The 20,699-nt window shown below is 39.4% G+C and overlaps 1 protein-coding gene across 3 annotated transcripts in view; it reads left to right on the forward strand.

Annotated features, from left to right (window-relative positions):
- The window catches only part of Rbm6 (RNA binding motif protein 6), a 102,758-nt gene that overhangs the window by 7,103 nt on the left and 74,956 nt on the right, over positions 1–20,699 (forward strand). Inside the window, exons 2-6 of one of the 3 annotated variants that reach the window (XM_013507616.1) lie at positions 4,080–4,159; positions 4,267–4,372; positions 9,770–11,045; positions 13,535–13,624; positions 15,567–15,636. In XM_013507616.1, coding sequence (XP_013363070.1) covers positions 4,329–4,372; positions 9,770–11,045; positions 13,535–13,624; positions 15,567–15,636 — 1,480 coding nt within the window. In that variant the 5' untranslated portion in view covers positions 4,080–4,159; positions 4,267–4,328. Of the gene's footprint in view, positions 1–1,100; positions 1,182–4,079; positions 4,160–4,266; positions 4,373–9,769; positions 11,046–13,534; positions 13,625–15,566; positions 15,637–20,699 lie in introns of those variants that run through there. The other 2 variants (XM_013507617.1, XM_005410236.2) reach the window with 2 other exon arrangements.

Consider the following 20,699-nt stretch of genomic DNA (forward strand, 5'->3'; position numbering starts at 1 on the left):
TTGGTATGGGATACCTTTTCCTGTCTTTTTTTCATCCTTTTTTTTTTTTTTTTTTTTTTTTTTTTTCTCCATTCTGTTTGTCTTTGTATCTAAAGTGAATATCTTGTTAACAGGTTGTTTTTTTTGTTGTTTTTGGTTTTTTTTTTGTACCGGGAATTGAACTCAGGACCTTGCACTTGCCAGGCAGGTGCTTGTGCCACTGAGCTATATCCTCAGCCCAGCAATATATTTTTGAATCTCATTTTTGCTAATCTGGTCTACCAACCTCCTCCCCCACATCCCTTGTTTTTCTGGTGCTGGGGATTGAACTCAGAGCCTTGTGCATACTAGGCAAGTAGTCTATGAGTGGGTTATATCCCCAGCTTTTTCATTAAAACTTTTATTTTTTTTATTTTTTTATTTTTTTGGTTTTTCTCCGGTACCGGGAACCAAACTCACGACCTTGCGCGTGCCAGGCAGGTGCTTTTGCCGCTGAGCTAAACGCCCAGCCCCATTAAAACTTTTATGAACCATAGTCTTACTATATTGCCCAGGTTGGCCTTGAACTTGGAATTCTTCTGCATCAGCTTGTAGAGTAGCTTAGATTACCATTAAGTGCCACCATGCCTGGGCAATGTCAAATTTTGATTGGAATGTTTAAACTGTTTACTTTTAAAATAACTGCTACTGGGCACGATGGCATATTGTAGTTCTAGCACTTGGGAAGCTGAGACTAGACAATCATGAGCTGAAGGCAACTGAGTGTGGTGGTACAAGTCTGCAATTGTAGCGCTGAGGAAGTTGAGACAGGAGAATTGCTGTGAGGCCAGCCTAGGTTACATAGTGAGTTTGAGGCCAGCTTGAACTACATAGTGAGACTGTGTCTTTAAAAATTTTTTTTTCTGAGACAAGAATCTTGTTAAGTTGCCCAGGGTGGTCTTGAACTTGTTACACTCTTGCTTTAGTGCTAGGATTTCTTGCATACTGCTCTACCATTCCATGTATGTATGTATTTGTCTTTTTTTTTTTTTTTTTTGGTCTTTTTGAGACAGGGTCTCGCTCTGCAGTTCAGGCTGGCTTTGAGCTCACTTTGTAGTCCAGGCTGGTCTCGAACCCGCAACAATCCCCTGCCTCAGCCTCCTGAATGCTGGGATTACAGGCATGCGCCACCACGCCTGGCTTTCTGTCTACGATTTTTGAAGGTCAGTTTTGCTGGAGATAGAATTGTTGGTTGACCACCCTCCCAATGTAATTTATCATCCCACTGCCTTCTGACTGCAAAAGTTTTGGCTGAGAAATTGGCTGATAATCTTACTGAGGTTATTTTTTCTTTCTTTCTTTCTTCCTCTCTTCCTTCCTTCCTTCCTTCCTTCCTTCCTTTCTTCCTTCCTTCCTTCCTTCCTTCCTTCCTTCCTTCCTTTGTTTCTTTTTGAGACAGGGTCTCGCTATGCAGTTCAGGCTGGCCTTGAGCTCACTTTGTAGCTTAGGCTGGTCTTGAATTTGCAGTGATACTCCTGCCTCAGCCTCCCGAGTGCTGGGATTACAGGCATGCACCACCATGCCTGGCAAGGATCTTTTCATATGTGATTAGTTGCCTCTTTTCTGCTGCTTTTAAGATTCTTTGTCTTGTGGCACTTTAACTGTGTCTTGGGATGAGTTTATCCATTTACTTTGTGAGCTTCTTGGATTTACAGATTCATATTTTTTGTCAAACTTGGAGTTTTGCCATCATTTTTTAGTTTTACTAGTTTTTAGTGAAAGTTGTATATAAGATTATTCCTACATATTTTCAATTGTTTCTTTCATATATTTGCCTTCTTCCTGTTTTACTTGGTGAGACTTGGTTTTCTGTTCAAGGAAACTTTGTTCAGGTTTAGCCTAGTAGTAACCACCTTGCTGTCCATAGACAGGTTGACCATTAGCCTTTTCCTGCTGTACCTGTTCAGTGTAGATGACAGACTTTTTCCTGTGAACCTGGGCTGCTTTGTCAGTTTCCTGACCTGGTGTCCTCACACATCCTGATCTTCATCCTTGCAGAATGGTACAGATCAAATATTGTACCTCTGAAGGAAGGGAAGACATCATCTTCCTGTGCATGTGAGATGCTGTATTGAAATGCCTTTTATGGGTTTGCTTGGTCAGAAGTCACAGGTATTGAATTTCATCTTGGCTGTTGCTACTTCAGCAATGGCTGCAAAAAGGAAGAGCCACCAACTATTTCTTTAAATCTTCCTGTCTCCTTTTTCTTTTCTTCTTGGAGCTCCCATGATGCGAGTGTTGGCCTACTTGAAGCTGTCCCAGGTGCCTTAGGCTTTTTTTACATTTGTTTACTTTTTTTTTTTCTTTTTGCTTCTCAGACTGAATAATTTAAATTGTTTTGTCTTCAAGTTTTCTGATCCTTTTTTTTTTTTTAAACTTCTTTTTTGGCACTGGGAATCAAACTCAGGACCTTGCACTTGCCAGGCAGGTGCTGTGCCACTGAGCTATATACCCCAGATCCTTTTCTTTCGCCTGCCCAATTTTGCTGTTGATCCCTTTGGTGAATTTTTCATTATAAATACTTTTATTCTGTATATATATTGTTATCATTGTATTCATGTTGTCATTTAGCTTTTTAAGCATGTTTTGGGGCTGGGTGCCTAGTTCATAGCATGCTTGCCTAGCATGTGCAAGGTCTGAGGCCCAGTATTCATCACTGCCAACACCCCCCTCCCCTTAGCAGAAAAGAGGACTTTAAAGTCTTTATCTAGTATGCCTGGGATCTAGGCCTTCTTATGGTTTGTTTTTGTATGTTTATTTCCTCAAGTGAGCCCTGTTTTCCTCTTTCTTTGTACACTGTATGATTTTTTCTGTTGTTTTTAAAAATTGGTCTTTTGACTGTTACAGTGTGACAACTTTGGAAATTAGATTTTCCCTATTTCTTGGAGGTTTCTGTTTTGTTTTGTTAAAAGCTGTAGTCTATTTTGAGACTTTTTCTAACTTATTTTTGTAAATACTGTATTCTTTGTCATAAATGGTTACTGAAGTTTCTATTCTTTGTCTTTTTTTTTTCTTTGAGACATGGTCTCACTGTGCAGTTCAGGCTGGCCTTGAGCTCACTTTGTAACCCAGGCTGATCTCGAACTCACAATGATCCTCCTTCCCCTCCCAAGTGCTGGGATCCCAGGAGTGCACCACCACACCTGGCATTGTTGTTGTTGATGATGGTGGTTTGTTTTGTTTTTTTGAGACAAGGTCTTACTGTGTAGTTCAGGCTGGTTTTGAACTCACTGTGTAGGCCAGCCTGGCCTCACACTTCAGGTGATCCTCCTGACTCAGGCTCCCCTGTGCTGATTTTGAAAGAGATTTTCTCAAATGATAATCACAAACAAGGAAACCACAGCAGAAACAAAAATAAAAGAACTAGCCCTCCTTGTGTCTGCAGATTAGCTCTTTGCTGGGATGTAAGTTAAATAATTGGCTTGCTTTGAGGGTAGAGATCAGCCTTTAAGTGAATGAAATGTTACAGTGTTCCCTAGTCTTGAATGATCATCTGTCTTGCCTGGGTTTATGAGTGGTTTCTACTGAGAAAGAGAGAGGGGCGGGAGGGAGGGAGAGAGCGAGCTGCTTACCTTATGCTTGCTGGGTAAGTGCTCTATCTCCAGCTATACCTGCTGCTTTTGAATGTCCTAATATCCAGAGTCCGCCCCACCCCACCTTTCCTCTAGGCCTCTACCTTGCACTTGTTGCCCCGAAGGTCTGTAGGTTTCTAATTGTTTCACAGCTTTCATTACCAGTGCCCACAGCTTTCCCCGCCTGACTTCGGATTTAGTTTAGAGATGAGCATTTTTGTATCAGTCTTTCAAATATCCCTCCAGAAAAGTTAGAGCAAATATACAGAATAGTTTAGAAATAAAGTCTGCTCTACTCTTTGAGGGAGAAGCTAGTAATTGGGTTGCCTCTATTTCAAGACCAGAATTGCTGCCATGCTGGAAAGGAAGTGTGTGGCAAGGGCAAGATTTTTTTTAATGGTACTATGACTTGAACTCGGGGCTTTGCTTTGTTTGTACTGAGCTAAATTCCCAACCCTTTTATTTTTTTACACCCCCTTACCCCACTAGGATTGCACACCAGGCCTCATGCTTGTTACTTTTCTCAGCTTGATTTGGGTTACATGCCTGTCTTCAAAGCATTCACTGTGGTAAGGATAATAAATTATTCTGTTCAGCCAAGCTGGATGGTGTAGAGGGTAACTAGCCTTTGTTTTATGTGTTAAAGTACATGCATTTTGTGTTTTACTTTATACAGGTATTACTCTAAAGCTTGTAGAAAAAGGATCTACTTATTGAGCCTTCTTGACTTACAAAGAGATGTGGGGGGATTCTCGGTCTGGTAACCGAACAGGACCTTTTCGGTAAGTGCTGGAACTTGAATATTGAAATTGTCAGTATTTCAGTGATAAATATATAACATTTTTGTGTAGCATAAAAGGATATTTTTCTTTGTGGAGAAAGAGCTCTGCTGTTTTAAAAAATAGAAACCACATTTTAAATTCTTTTTGCGGTACCAGGGATTGAACCTAGGAAGCGTTGAGCTATTTCCCTAATCTTTTTTACTTTTTTTCCCTTTTTTTAAGAGCAGGAAAATTTATTAGAAAAAGGAATGGGGAATAGGAGTAGGGAGATGGGGAATAGGAGTAGCTCCTGAGAGGCAGAAGGGGGTTCCGAATGGATTGCTCTTAACCTTCTTATTTTCGGAGAGAGTCTTGTAAATTGCTCGGGTTGGCCTAGAACTTGTGGTCCTCCTGTATCAGCCTCCCAGAGTGCTGGGATTATGGGCATGTACCACTATGCCCAGTTTAGAAACAGAAAGTTTTTAAAAAGTTTCTAGTCATTTCTAAATTGATTGTGAGACTGACCATCCAGTATGCTAAGTGTTCTTGTCTTATAACATTTTTATTTTTTGTGGTGTTGGGGATCAAATCCAGAGCCAGCAACATGGAGCTAGTGCTCTACCACTGAGCTATATCCTCAGCCCCTTGTAACGTTTTCAAACATTAAAAATAGCCTAAGGAAAGTTTTAAAGTTTTTTTTCTCTTTTAGCAACATAATGTGTACTTGGCTAGTAAAGAAAGCTAGCAAAGTGTACTGTACATAAATGTTTATGAAAGTACCACTGAATTTATTGATAAATGCCTGGAATTCAAAACGTTGCCTTGTCATTGGTATGCTGATGCATTTTTCTAAACTTTATGTCAGTTTTTGCATTGCTAGGTATAAAGAAGAGGGCAGAAGTTGGTGGCATTTAATTGTAAATGGATAATATTTTCCATTTATAGAGAAGTTTTTTTTTTAATTTTTTAATTTTTGGTAGTACTAGGGTTTGAACCCATGACCTTCACTAAGTTACCTCCCCAACCCTTTTTAATTTTTTTATTTTGAGACAGGGTCTTGCTAAATTGCCTGGGCTTAGGGACTGGGGATTTAGCTCACCGGCACAGTGCCTGCCTGGCAAGCGCAAGGTTGTGAATTCGATTCTCGGCACCAGAAAAAAAACCAAAACCAAGAAAATAAATAAATAAATAAATTGCCTAGGCTTGTCTTAATCTTCTGAGCTCAAGCAATCCTCCCAGCTCAGCCTCCTGTGCCAACACACTGTGCTCTGGAATTAATTTTCTTATGGCTAGTATAATACACACTGATGATAACATTTTTAAAACTTTTGTACCTGTATTATGTTTACAGTTAGTGAAATGCTGTGTGAATATGGTTTTTGGTATATGGCAAAGAAATCTGATTTAATATAGTTATAAATACTGTGTGAGTTGAGTGTGTGGTGCTCTCCTGTAATCCCAGCACCTGGGAGGTTTGAGGCAAGATTGCTGTGAGTTCAAGGCTAGCCTGGACTGACTACACAGTGAGAACCTGTCTCCAGAACAAAACAAAAAAAAAGTATCGAGTAAGAAAAGGAGAAAGCTATGCAAAGAAGTAAAAGTATTCATGTTCCAACTGAAACTTCTCTTGCTAGTAAATTTTTATTTGAATTGGCAGTCAGCGAAATACTATTGTTTAAAGTCTACATGTGAACATGCATTAGTCTGAAGATTTAGTTTTAAATGAAAAATATAGGAAAAACTCACTTTATAAAATCTATGTAAAAAAAGGGTAAATCTATGTAACTTGTAGTACAACTAATGTTTATAATGGTAATGAAAAGGGTCTTTACTTTTTTGAGGGCTTTCAATTTTTAGAGGTAGTGCAGGGTATATTTTTATCTTTCAGTTTATACCATCTTTCAGTGATTGGTTAGCAAACTGTAGTTCAAAGGCTGTTTTTAAATAAAAGGTTACTGGGACTCAGATATTAATAGATTGTCTATGGTTGCTTTGATGTTCCAGTTGCAGAGTTGAATAGTTATTATAGAGATTGTATGATCCAGAAAGCCATAATATATTTACTATCTGGCTCTTTATGAAAAGAATCTACCAACCACTAGTCTGGGATCAGTGAACTGATGCTTTAACCTTTTTTTTTCCACATTTTTTTTTTACCCTCCTTTTTGAGAGAGGGTCTCACTATGCAGTTCAGGCTGGCCTTGAACTCACTTTGTAGCACAGGCTGGCCTGGAACTCGAAGGGATTCTCCTACCTCAGTGCTGGGACTATATGCATGTGCCACCACAACCAGTTCTGTACATTAATTAATTTTTTTTTGGAGGGGATCTTTTTGAGGCAGGGTCTCACTATGCAGTTTAGGCTGGCCTTGAGCTTACTTTGTAGCTCAGGCTGGTCTCAAACTTGTGACAATCCTCCTACCTCAGCCTCCCAAATGCTGGGATTACAGGCATACACCACCACTCCCGTCTATTAATTAATATTTGTATTTCCCATTTTATTTGATTTTTTTCTTTTTTGCGGTACCAGGGATTGAACTCAGGACCTTGTGCTTGCCAGGCAGGCACTTGTGCCACTGAACTATATCCCCCAGCCCCATGTATTTCCCATTTTAAATGTGAGTTGTTACATGCTTTTTTTTTTAGAATTCTTTTGTTTGTCTGTCTGTCTGTCTCTTTCTTTCCTTCTTGTTTTTATTTTTGAATTTTGATCTTGTGCTAGGGAACAAACCCAGTGTAGAACCCAGTGGATCAAACCTAGCACATGCTGTACCACTGCTACCCACCCAGCCCCTGATTTTATTTTTATTTTTAATTTTTATTAGTACATGTTTGCAGTACATAATGATTACATTCATTGTGGGGAGTGGGTACATGTACATGACACGTCTTGATTTTTTTTTTTACATCCCCTTACCCACTCCTTTCTCTCCCATCTCTTTGTCTCCTTACTAATTTCTACATTTCCTGTTACATCTTTTATTTTGCTATTTATTTTAAAATTTTTTTTTTATTTAACATTATGGTTTCAAGTTGTATCTGTTTTCCTACAAATGACTCAAATTGTATATAAATACCACATTTTCTTTAAGATATGGAACACTTCATGAATTTGTATGTCATCCTTATGCAGAGGCCATGCTAATCTTTATATCTTTCCAGTATTAATATACATGTGCCAGAGTGAGTGCTGCCCCTGATTTTAAAATCTTTGCTCAGCCAGCTGCACTAGCACACATCTATAATCTCACCTATTTAGGAGATACGGGCAGGATAATCAAAAGTTTGAGGCCAACCTGGGCAAATAGTGAGACCCTGTCTCAAAATAAAAAATAAAAGTGTTAAAGATACATCTCAGTGGTGCTTGGCTAATATGGCCACAATCCCTAGGTACCCTCCTTCCCACAGGGAAAATAATCCCAAAACAAAACAAAAACCTTTGACTAGAGGGAAATGTAATTTGTATAATACTCTAACAGGTCTAATTTGGACCAAAAATAGGTGTCTTGCAGGAAAATTCTTATTTTCTTAGAAAAACTGCTTAAGTTCATTTTCGTTTTGTTGAAAATGATTTTCATAGCCACTGCTGTATTATTAGCACTGTTTCTTGATTAATCTCCATAAAATACAGATCAAGGGACCACAGTACAGTAAGTTATTCTAGATTTGTTCGATCTTAGAAGAGTAAGAGAATTCTAAGGGAGTATCCAAAGGCAGTGTTGGGTACATTTTGGTCAGAAAACATGTAGATTTAGACGGCTTAGCCTACAACTCATGAGTGTCTGAAGAGGCTTAAGTTTTCCAGCAAGCTCATTAGTAGGATTGGAATGATTTTTAAATATGGGAGACCCTATAGTTAATTATAACATCTTCATTTTAGTGTTAAATTATATTATTTATGAAGAATATTTAAATTTGTTTCTCTTAGGATGAACCATGTAGATATAACTAATGTTACTGTGTTCTAAAATCCATTAAATGTACATCATTCTAGTGTTTAGGTTAATGGTAAATTCCTGCTAGTTTAACAAAGGATTTTTTTTTTTTCTTTTTTTTGGTACTGGGAATCGAACTCATAACCTCATGCTTGCTAGGCAGGCACTGTGCCGCTGAGCTATATCCCTGGCCCTACCATTTGGCTTTATAACTTTACTCTTGAAATAAGTGACCTGGAAATCAGTTACCTTTTGAATTTTACTATGTGATGTAGTCTGAAGTCAAGCCGGGTCTCTTATAATAGGAACTGTATGTTCTGGGAGGAGAGAACTGTGTTGGTGTTACCTTAAAGTTTTGTTTTACTGCTAAACAGCAGGTAACCAATTAAATCAGTTTTTCTCCTTCATGTGTCTCCATCCTAGTATCCCTGATGGCCTATTTAAATTTCCTAATCTTTGACCAAAGCCAAAATGTGTAGAATGCTCTGGAGGTTAAGCAAGGAGAAGAAATTTGGTAGTATGGAAGATTGTGCCAGTTCTTGTTTATCACTTGAATTCTGTAAACTGAGAATGTGTTACTATTAATACTATTCCTGGTTTAAAAATACTCCTTATTACTGTGAAAAACTAGTGTATGAGGCACTGGAATCTGGAATATCAACTTCTTTATTTGGGACACGGGAATAATGCTTAAAGACCTAATTCTGTCTCTAGGTCCTTTTAAGATCCTGGGTGCTGTTGCTTAACTTAGATGACTTACACCTGCTTTGTGGCATGATTCATGCTACCTTCTGTGATATACCCTGGGGTAGTTATAGTAATAGGACCCAGCTGAGAGCACTTCTGGGCAGAGCCATTGTAGAACTGGGATTTAGATGCCGGGTGATACTCAGCTGGTGAACACTGGTGTGCTTCTCTACTGGCTGATATACAACCAGTGTTCATTTCTTTTGGGCTGCATCCAATTCAGATGGATGGTATTCTTGCTATAGCTCTAACGAAATACTTTGGAATGTTACCCCTGGATGCAGCAACAAGAAAGACACTTCTTGAAACTTACTGTAAGAAACTAAAAGTGCCTTGATTTTTTTTTCTGATATATAGGAATCATCATATTGACCTTGGAATTCTAAGTTCCCTGGCTATAGAAAATGGAAATTTTTGTAATGTCACCATTGTTAGCTTATCTGGTATTGCGGATTTTCCCTGTTGCAGGACTGGGTGAAAGCTTTTTCTGCAGCAGTCATGTTGAAAACCTTGTGTTGACTTTCCTCGTGTTCTGAAATGGGAGCATAAAACTTTACTCCATCACTTCGCCTTAAGATAGCAAAGCTTTGCTGTTTTCTGCAGATCTAGGACCTTGTTACAGAACTCTGCCAAAAAAAAATGTTTACAGAAGAATATGCTGTGATTAGAGAAGAATATGCTGGTGTGTAGATTTCAAACTCTGGACAATATGAATAACACTGTCTTTGTTTCTACAGTGGGAGCCAAGAAGAGAGGTTTGCTCCCGGGTGGAACAGGGATTATCCTCCTCCTCCCCTTAAGAGTCATGCTCAAGAGAGACACTCTGGCAACTTTCCTGGCAGAGATTCACTTCCCTTTGATTTCCAGGGGCATTCGGGGCCTCCTTTTGCAAATGTAGAGGAGCATTCGTTCAGCTATGGAGCTAGAGACGGACCGCATGGTGACTATCGAGGAGGGGAGGGACCAGGACATGATTTCAGGGGGGGAGATTTTTCATCTTCTGATTTCCAGAGCAGAGATTCTTCACAGTTGGACTTCAGGGGTAGGGACATACATTCTGGGGATTTTCGAGATAGAGAAGGACCACCTATGGACTATAGGGGAGGGGATGGTACTTCTATGGATTTTAGAGGTAGGGAGACACCTCATATGAACTACAGAGAGAGGGATGCTCACACTGTTGATTTCAGAGGCAGGGATCCTCCATCTGACTTTAGGGGCCGGGGAACTTACGATTTAGATTTTAGAGGCCGGGATGGATCCCATGCAGATTTTAGAGGAAGAGATTTATCGGATTTGGATTTCAGGACCAGAGATCAGTCCCGTTCTGATTTTAGAAATAGAGATGTATCGGATTTGGACTTTAGGGATAAAGACGGAACACAGGTGGACTTTAGAGGCCGAGGTTCAGGTACTACTGATCTAGACTTTAGAGACAGGGATACACCACATTCAGACTTCAGAGGGAGACACCGGTCTAGGACTGATCAGGATTTTAGGGGCAGAGAAATGGGACCTTGTACGGAGTTTAAAGATAGGGAGATGCCTCCTGTGGACCCAAAACTTTTGGATTACATTCAGCCCTCTACACAAGATAGAGAACATTCTTGTGTGAACGTGAACAAGAGAGAAGAATCCACACATGACCACACTGTAGAAAGGCCTACTTTTGGCGTTCAGAAGGGAGAATTTGAGCATTCAGAAACAAGAGAAGGAGAAACACAAGGAGTTGCCTTTGAACATGAGCCACCATCAGATTTTCAGAAGACCCAAAGTCCAATTCAAGACCAAGACAAGTCACAGCTTTCTGGAGCTGAGCAACAGAGTTCAGATTCTGGTCTGTTTAAAGAAAAGGGTGATCTGGACTTCCTTGGCCAGCAAGACACTGATTATAGAAACATGGAGTATCGTGATGTGGATCACAGGTTACCTGGAAGCCAGATCTTTGGCTATGGCCAGACCAAGTCTTTTCCAGAGGGCAAAGCTGCCCGAGACGCCCAGCGAGACCTTCAGGTAGGTTGATGAGATGGACTTTGCTCTTTTTTGTTTTTGTTGTTTTTTGGCTTTTTCTTTTTTCATAAGACTTTTCTGAAGATGCATTTTGGTGTCCAGGAGTTTAAGTCATGGAACTCTCCTTTCACAGCCAGTACAAAGCAGAATTTGTATTCAGGATTGGAAGGGGCCTTAGTTCATTCTCTCCCTCCATCCCTCCCTCCCTTGTTTTTGTAGTTCTTGAGACAGGATCTGTCTGTGTAGTCCAGGCTGGCCTTGAACTCATTACGTTGCCCATATTGGCTAAGAACTTGAAACCATCCTCCTGCTGTGGCCTCCTCAGTGCTGGGATTATAGCAATGTGTGTTGGGCCTTCAGATCATATTTTTGATTTGTGTTTATTCATTATGTTGCTTTATTGTGCTGATTTAAATACCGTGGGATGATTTACTTTGAAAATATCTGTATTTGGGATTAGTTCTCACAACTTTCACGTGAGCAGGCCTTTTGATGTAGAACTTTTTTCTGATTTAAACTCATTTGGAGTCTTGCCATAGTTGTGGACTTCTTCCAGTCATGAAGAAGTGATATTAATGTTGTGGGTATCTTGAAGCGAAATTAATTAGCTTAAAGGTTAAGTTTCCTGAGCCTAAGCAAGAAGGGTCATGTTTATATTTTTGTAGTTGTTAGTACTGGCGATTGAACCCAAGGCCTCATGCACACACCTCAACCTTTTTAATTTTTATTTTGAGGTGGGTCTTGCTAAGTTTCCCAGGCTGGTCTTGAACTTCAGATCCTCCTGTTTCAGCTTCCTGAGTAGCAGGATTACAGGTGTGCACTACCATGCCTGGGTTTATGTTTACAATTTAACAATGAAAATAATATCTTTAAAACAGATTCTACAAATCTTTATCTAGGTTTTGTTATTTTTGGATAGTGATCTTAATACATATTAACTATATAATGGGTTGTTAGAATATAAGAGCTAGATGACCACACAATTTATCGTTTAAATCAGGTGCTTTCAAGAGTAAGAGACAACACGATAATTATGCCAGACAGTAGACATAATGAGGAGAAATAGTCACTTAGTTACAGGATATTTTTTCTTAAAAGTTAAATCCCTGTTATAACCTTTTTTTTTTTTTTTTTAATTTTGAGACAAAGTCTTGCTAAATTCCCCAGCAGGGTTTGAACTTGCAATCCTCTACCTCAGCCTTGTGAGTGCTGGGATTACAGGTATGTACCACCATGAGTGGCTATAACTTTTGAAGTAAAGGGAAATTAATTAGAGCTGAATCTTTACATATAAAAAAATACAGATGTCTGTGTGGTTTAGACTCAGATTTTTACTTTGTTTTGAAATTTGTTTGTAGAAGGCACTTTTAAACCAGGCATGGTGGCACACGCCTATAGTCCGAGCACTTGGGAAGCTGAGGCAGGAGAATTATTGCGAGTTTGAAGCCATCCTGGGTTACAAAGTGAGCTCAAGGCCAGCCTGAACTGCATAGTGAGACTTTGTCTCAAAAAGACAAAAATAAATAAATAAATAAATAAATAAAAAGTAAATGGTTTAAATTTGTTATTTGCTCATTCAGGAAAAGAAAGTTACAGTATTAAGAATATGTATTTTGGGGCTGGGGATATAGCTCAGTGGTGTAAGCGTCTGCCTGGCAAGCACAAGGTCGTGAGTTCGATCCCCGGTACTGCAAAAAAAAAAAAAAAAAAAGGAAAAAGAATGTATATTTTTTCTGATTATAAAAAAGTCATGTAAAGTGTATTTCTCTCCTTCCTTTTTTCTCTTCTCACCTTCCCTCCCCTCCCCTTCCCTTCTCTTCTTTTTTCTTCCCTTGGGGTTGAATTTGTGTGTGTTAAGCCATGCACATACCGAGCCTAGCATTGTTTCTCTTAACATTGTGCTTTAGTATTTCAAGACTCTCTTGATGAGTTTGTGTCTTAGCATACTTGTGGTTTGTTTGATGTATGTTTGTTTGTTTGTTTGCTTGCTTGAGACAGGGTCTCACTATGTTGTTCATACTGGCCTAGAACTCACTATGTAGTCCAGACTGCCCTTGAACTCATGGTGATCCTCTTGCTTTAGCTTCCTGAGTATTGGGATCACAGGCATTTGCTACCACTTATAGTATGTACTACTGCCCCTTGTTTTAGCATACTTGTAATCCAGTGGTTTGAAATCAAATTTTGGAAACCAGGCATGGTGGTGCATGCTTATAATCTCAGCACTCTGGGAGGCTGAGGCAGGAGTATGACAAGTTTGAACCTAGCCTGGGGATGTAGCTCAATGTGAAGGCCCTGGGTTCAACCTCTAGAATAACCTCTTAGAAAAACTGGGAAGGAGGCTCAGAACAATAGAGAAAATTGTAGTTTTTCTTATTGTCACATGATACAAGTCATTTTCAGTTTTGATTTTCAATGTCTGTATTTTATATTGAGTTTAATTTTGTACACAAAAGTTTATTTGTGAAATAATTTTACATTCTGAATTCAAGGACCAAGATTATAGGACTGGCCCAAGTGAGGAGAAACCTAGCAGGCTTATTCGATTAAGTGGGGTGCCTGAAAATGCCACAAAAGACGAGGTAAGATGTATTCTGTCTCTGTTTCTGTCAATTAAAAATATTTTTAAAAGTTGTTGTTTTGAAAAATTACAGATTCACAAGAAGGTGTAAGGAAGTGTTTGGGGATATTCTTCACTCAGCCTCTCTCAGAATAAATCTCTTGTGTAACTATAGTACAATATCTACACTAGAAGTTGACTTTGTTTTTGTTTTTGTCTTTTTGAGACAGGGTCTCACTGTGCAGTTCAGGCTGGTCTTGAGTTCACTTTGTATCCCAGGCTGGTCTCCAACTTACAGTGATCCTCCTGCCTCAGCCTCCTGAGTGCTGGGATTACAGGCGTGTGTCACCACACCCGACTTGACTTTGTTTTTGTTTTGTCTTTTTGAGTCAGGGTCTCACTGTGCAGTTCAGGCTGGCCTTGAATGCACTTTGTAGCCTAGTGAACTCGCAATGATACTCCTTCCTCAGCCTCCCAAGTGCTGGGATTACAAGTGTGCACCACCACTCCCAGTTGGAAATTGACTTTGATATAATCCATTAAGCTTATTCAGATTTTACCAGTTACACTTGTATTCATTGAGGTGAGATTTGTAGAAAACATTGTGAGAACTGATTGCTGACTTCAAACCTGGTTATTGTGTTATAGGGAATATTATTTCAGGAGTTCATACATAAGATGCAAGCCAGATGTGGTGACACACGCCTGTAATCCCAGCACTCAGGAGGCTGAGGCAGGAGGATTGTTGCCAGTTCGAGACCAGCGTGGGCTAGAAAGTGAGCTCAGGGCTGGCCTGAACTGCATAGTGAGACCCTATCTCAAAAAAAATTTTTTTAAAAATTTTAAAAAAGATGCAGTTCATTTACAGTACTGCAAATTGAGAGCTAACTGTTCAATTCAAAGGATTGGTTGACTAAATTATGGCAGAATTTATGGAAGAATTGATCAAAATGTTGTAACAAGAGCTAATGTGCTTACTGTGTGCCAGGCATTGTGTAATGCTTCTAAGCGTTAGTTCATTCAATTATACTATCTTATGAGTAGGTACTCTTAATCCATTCACACCAGGTATGCCAACCTGTAAGGTGGAGGATTGCTTACTTGAAATGACTGGGGCAAGAAGTCTTTCAGACTTTGAAATATTTGTGCAAAGTTTTCTAGTTGAGTGTCTCTAATCTGGTAATACGAAATTCAAAATATTTGAAAATCTGAAACCTTTTGAGCATTTTGGATTCCAGATTTTTAGATTAGAGATTTTCAGCTTATATTGTGTGTCAGTGGATATTATAAAGTTACTGCCTCCATGGATAATAAAAAAGCAAGCAAAAGATATATAACACAGTGATAAATTTTTTCCTTTTTTTTTAAGTGATAAATTTTTTGAGGAAGACTAAAGTACAGCTAGAATGTCACTGGGATTAGGACTGTTTTAGATTGAGCAGTTAGGAAAGGCATTGCCTTTGAGCCCAGGCCTTAAGGCAGCGAGAGAATAATTCATTTAAAGATAGAGAAGAACCCTTCAGAGTGAGTTCACGTGCCATAGCCCTGGACTGAGCTTAGTGCATCTTTTTATGTTAAGAGGTAAGAAACTGGACACTAAAAGGTTAAACAAGTGAAGAGCAGAGCTTGGAATTCAGATAGTTTGATTTCAAAGCTTGAGTTCTTGAAGGTTACACTCTTACTCCTTTCTTATTTACTTAGGAATTTTTTAATAAGCATGACTTAAATTTTGCCTTTATAAAATGATCATATTTTGAAATTATATAGAATAAAACCACTAGGGAGGGGCTGGGGATTTAGCTCAGCGGCAAAGCGCCTGCCTGGCAAGCTCAAGGTCGTGAGTTCGGTTCCTGGTACCGGAGAAAAACCAAAAAAAAAAAAAAGAAAAAAAGAAACCACTAGGGAAAATATAATAGTGTTTGACTATGATTTGTGTCGTTAGTGTAAACACCATGTTCTTACAGATTCTTAATGCCTTTCGGACTGCTAATGGATTGCCTGTAAAGGAGTTGCAGTTGAAGGAGTATAACACAGGTGAGTTTCTTTACAGGTATGTGGCTTTGGGTTAGGAAGGGTCTTTGGCAGATCTCAGCACTGTATGCTACTCAAAAACATTTTTTAAGAAATGCAATTAAGATTTCTAGAAACCTCCAGTTGGTACCTGCAGATAATAACCAGCTTTAGTCACAGGTGTGGTTCTTTGTGGACTTTTGTTCACACATGCAGTCAGAGTGCATGTTCCGTTTCTCCTGAATGCCTGTTGAAATACAGAATAAGTGTTGTAGCATCTGTCCCTGAATATATTTTATATCATAAATTATCTAATTTTCTATTTATATTCTTCATAATGGTGGAATGCTTAGATTTAACCCCAGTAGGATTTAACAAACTCGCTATATATAAAACTTTACATTCTCTTGCTTCAAAGTAAAAGTTACGACTTTACAGAGAAATTATACAAATTACCATTTCTTGAATTTTCAGCCTTACTCTTAAGAATAGAGTCCTGCAATGCTGGGCATGGTGGTGCACATCTATAATCCCACCACTCGGGAGGCTGAGGCAAGTCCAGGCTAGTGTTAAACTCACTATGTAGCTCAGGCTGGCCTCAAGCTTGTGGTAATCCTCCTGTGTCAGCCTCACAAGTGCTGGAATTACATATGTGCTCCACCATGCCTGGCTTATTGTTCACTTTTAAACAGTTTACCATAGTTAGAATTTTTTCATTAATTAGATAATTCTTCAAATGAGTTCTCTAGAGGAAAATCATCCACAGAAACAAAGTTTATGCTTGAGAAAATACAGTATTTGTGTTAAGTCCCGAAGAAAGCCATTTATTTCTTTGCTTTGAAATCATCAACCCTGAATTTGTAGAAGCATGACTAAATGTAGTTATATTGCTCTTGTAAACCTTACTTTTGTTTGTCTTGGGTTATGAACTGTACTTTCACTAAGTATTGATATATTGATACATTTCACTAAGTATTGATATATTTACACTACACAGTAGTGTAAACCTCACTATTGTTTGTCTTGGGTTATGAACTGTACTTTCACTAAGTATTGATATATTTAAGAAAAAGAGGTGTCTTAATGTTTAAGTAGCAGCAGTTGAAATTTTTCAGTTTCTTTAGTACTCCTTTCTTTCTTTCTTTCTTTCGAATCAGGGTCTTGCTGTATAATTCGGGCTAGTCTTAAACTCACTATGTAGCCTCGACTGGCCTTGAACTCTGGCAGTCCTCCTTCCTCAGCCTCCTAGGTGCTGAGATTATAGGAGTGTGCCACCCTGCTCAGCATTATTTATTTACTTTCTATTTAAATTGTCAGATATGTTAGGACAGTAATATTTACATTAATCTATGGGGTCCAAATTTTTGACTGTAAAAAAAATAAAAAATAAAAGAAATTGTTGACTGTAGTATCTATCAGAATCATAACTGGCAGGCCAGGCGTGGTGGCACACACCTGTAATCCCAGCACTTGGGAGGCTGAGGCAGGAGGATCGTTGAGAGTTCAAGACCAGCCTGGGCTACAAAGTGAGTTCAAGGCCAGCCTGAAATGCATAACCCTGTCTCAAAAAGACACACATACACACAAAAGAATCATAATTGGCAGGCCAAAGATATTGATGTACATGTGACATCACTTAGGGCAGTGTGATTTTTGAAAACCCCACATTTTACTATATGGAGTAATAGTGTATTTTATGTACATATGCACATGTATTTTTTTTAAAAAAGGTCAGATTACCATGTCTGTGTTACTATTATTTTTTTTTTTTTTTTGGCTTTTCTCCGGTACCGGGAACCGAACTCATGACCTTGAGCTTGCCAGGCAGGCGCTTTTTGCCCCTGAGCTAAATCCCCAGCCCCCATGTCTGTGTTACTGATACTACATCTCTATGTGAGAAGTAGAAGCAATTTTTGAAAGTATCAGTCAGATCATGTTACCCCCATGCCAAAAACCCTCTGGCCTTTGACTTCACTTGGAACTCCTTGTTCTGATTTACAAAGCCCTGCCTGCGGTGGCCTGTGGCGGCTGTCTGACCTCTGCCATACTGCTCTGTCCTTGCCCTATCATGCTATACCCATAATGGCTTGACTTTGACCTGGACCAGTACTAACTTCTTTCTGTGTCAGCGCCATTGCCCTGCTCTTTCTTCTGGTCTTCCCTTGTCTTTTGCGGTTTCGTTCTTGGCTTTAGTGTTGCCTCTCTGAAGCCGTGCTACCCAGTCTAAACCCAATCTAAAATCTAATCTCCATCCAATCTAAAATCACCTCTTAGTTATTTTTTATCGTATCTTTGTTTGTTGGCATTGGATCTATCACTCTGAATTTTTTTCTTTGTGGTTTTGTGTATCTCATTATTCTCACTAGAAAATTAGCTCCACACTGGGGCGCGGGGTGCACACCTGTAATCCCAGCACTTGGCAGAGTGAGGCAGGAGGATTGCCATGAGTTCAAGGCCAGCCTGAAGTACATAGTAAGACTCTGTCTCACAAAAAAGAAAGCTCCACGACAGTAGTACTTAACACTCAGTGGCTCTCAGCGTGCCTGGAATAGATAAATGTCTGTGATGTAGGTGGAAAACAGCTGTGATCTCCTCTCGGGTGAAGAGCACTGACATGCTTGTGACGGGGTTATGTAAACAAGACTGTCCCATTGGGCAGATGGTAGCACCTGAGAGGACACTCCCATGCTGCTCAATGGGACAGGCATTTGTGTACCACTAGTCGTTCAAGCTGGCGGGAACAAGTTAAGGGTAGTTTAGGTTTCTCAGTAGTGCTCTTAGGTCTTACGTATATGTTGAGTTATGTGTCTTAGAATAATCAGATGTTCGGAGAACTTTAATTTTTACTTGTTAAAAAGATAATATGTGAATCTTAGTAGAAAGGCTGGCTTTTTTTGGTGGTGGTGGGGGTACCAGGAATCAAACGTAAGACCTCATCCTTGCCAGGCAGGTGCTGTACCACTGGACTAAATCCCCCCGCCCCCCCTTTTGAAACACTCTTGCTTGTGTAGTTCAGCCTGGTCTTTTACTTACTATATAGATCTGGCTAGCCTCAAATTCACTACGATCCTCCTGCCTCAGCCTCCCAAGTACTGAGATTACAGGAATGCACCATTACACCTGGCTAGGTTTGCTTTTTTAAATGAAAAATGGTAGTCATTCTGGGCTGGCTGATGACCTGAATATGACCTGAGTATGCTGGGTGGCTGTTGCTCATAATTGGCGTTGTGGGGTAGAATTCTTCCTCTTAGTTGATATAATAGAGTTGCTTTGTAACAGAAAAGGTTAATGTCTGTTCACTGTCTCTACTAATTTTGTGTCCCATTGAGAGCTATTTAAGTATAGGGTAAATTCTTTCATCAAGAACCTGTGAGTAGCAGGGCATGGTGGTCCACACCTGTAAACCCAACACTTAGGAGGCTGAGGTGGGAGGATCACTGCAAGTTTGAGGCCAGCCTGGGCTACATAATGAGTTGAAGGGCAGCCTGAACTACATAGTGAGACCCTGTCTCAAAATAACAAAACAAATCAAAAAAGAACCTGTGAGTTTAAATGAGTTTACAGAATTTTCTGATTGTAGAAGTGTGGTAGGTATATCATACGTGAAATCTAGGAGATATGTACTCAGGTATAATATTTATGCAGCAAAATCTGTGAATACTCTAAGAAGACTAAGACTATAATGAGATTCAGTGAAGTGAAGGTCTAAATTTGGCTCAAAATACTTTAATTAAAATGTATCAAAACCTGGTGTGGTGGCGCAGGCCTGTAATCCCAGCACTTGGGAGGCTGAGGCAAAAGGATCATTGTGAATTCAAGGCCAGCCTGAACTGCATAGTGAGACCCTGTTTCAAAAAGACCAAAAAAAAAAAAAAAAATTTGTCAGAAACTTTAATCTTTAAGGGATTTTTGGATTTTGGAATTGTAGGTAAGGGATTGTGAACCTACATATATTGTATATATCTGTGTTTTTCATTTGCCATTTGCAAAATGTATTATAATCTCATTTGTTATACATTATTTTGAGCTGTATGATTGTATTTCTGGAAAAAGTATTAGGAGCGTAATGTCTTTGGTGACTGGACAAACTCCGGTGCATACTACTTACGGAATTCTACTCAACAGTAAAAATGGAGAATCTACTCAGCACATGACAGCATAGTCGAATCTTGGAGGCGTTATTAAGTTGAGTGAAAGAAACCAGACGTAAAACCTATAATACACTGTCATAAGAAGGGATGAAATAACTGCTCTTTGCTACAACTTGGATGAGCCTTGAAAACATGGAAGAAGCTAGACACAGATGATCACATACTGTATGATTCCACTTACATTAAATACCCGGGATAGGCCCATCTGCCAGGTGTGGTAGAATATGCCTCCCAACACTCTGGGAGGCTGAGATTGCAAATTGGAGCCCAACCTGGGCAACTTAGTGACTTTGTAAGAAATTGTCTCCAAAAAATGTAAAAAGTAGAGTTGGGGATTTAGCTCAGCAGCAAAAGCGCCTGCCTGGTAAGCGCAAGGTCGTGAGTTCGGTTCCTGGTACCGGAGAAAAAAAACAAAAACAAAAACAAAAAAAAAAATTTAAAAAGTGCTGGGGATATAGCTTAGTAAGAAGGCCCTGGTTTCAATCCTTAGTACTCCATATAAGCAAATTAGGCATATTCACAGAGATAGAAAACAGATTAGTAGTTGTCAGGGATGAGGAAATGAGTGACTACGTAATGTGATCACAACGGAGCTGTAATTCCTATCTCACTGCAAGGCAGCTTGAACATCTGGTGGTACGTGCATGGCTGTCCATTGGGTACAAGTCACCCAGTGGGGCAGTTGTGTACCTACCACTGGTAGTTCAGGCTGGCAGGAACATGTTAATGAATATGGCGTTTCCTTTGGGATGAAAAAATCCTCTGAAACTAGATAGTGTTGATGGTTATGCAGCATTATGAATGTACTTAATGCTCCTGATTTGTATACTTTAAAACAGTGTAATGTATTTTATGTGTGTTTGATATGTTGCCCAGGTTGGCTTCAAATTCTTGGGCTGAAGCGATCCTCCTTCCTCAGCCTTCTAGGTTGCTGGG

Source organism: Chinchilla lanigera, unplaced genomic scaffold, assembly GCF_000276665.1.
Source record: "Chinchilla lanigera isolate Chin_1 unplaced genomic scaffold, ChiLan1.0 scaffold00131, whole genome shotgun sequence".
Taxonomy (NCBI): domain Eukaryota; kingdom Metazoa; phylum Chordata; class Mammalia; order Rodentia; family Chinchillidae; genus Chinchilla; species Chinchilla lanigera.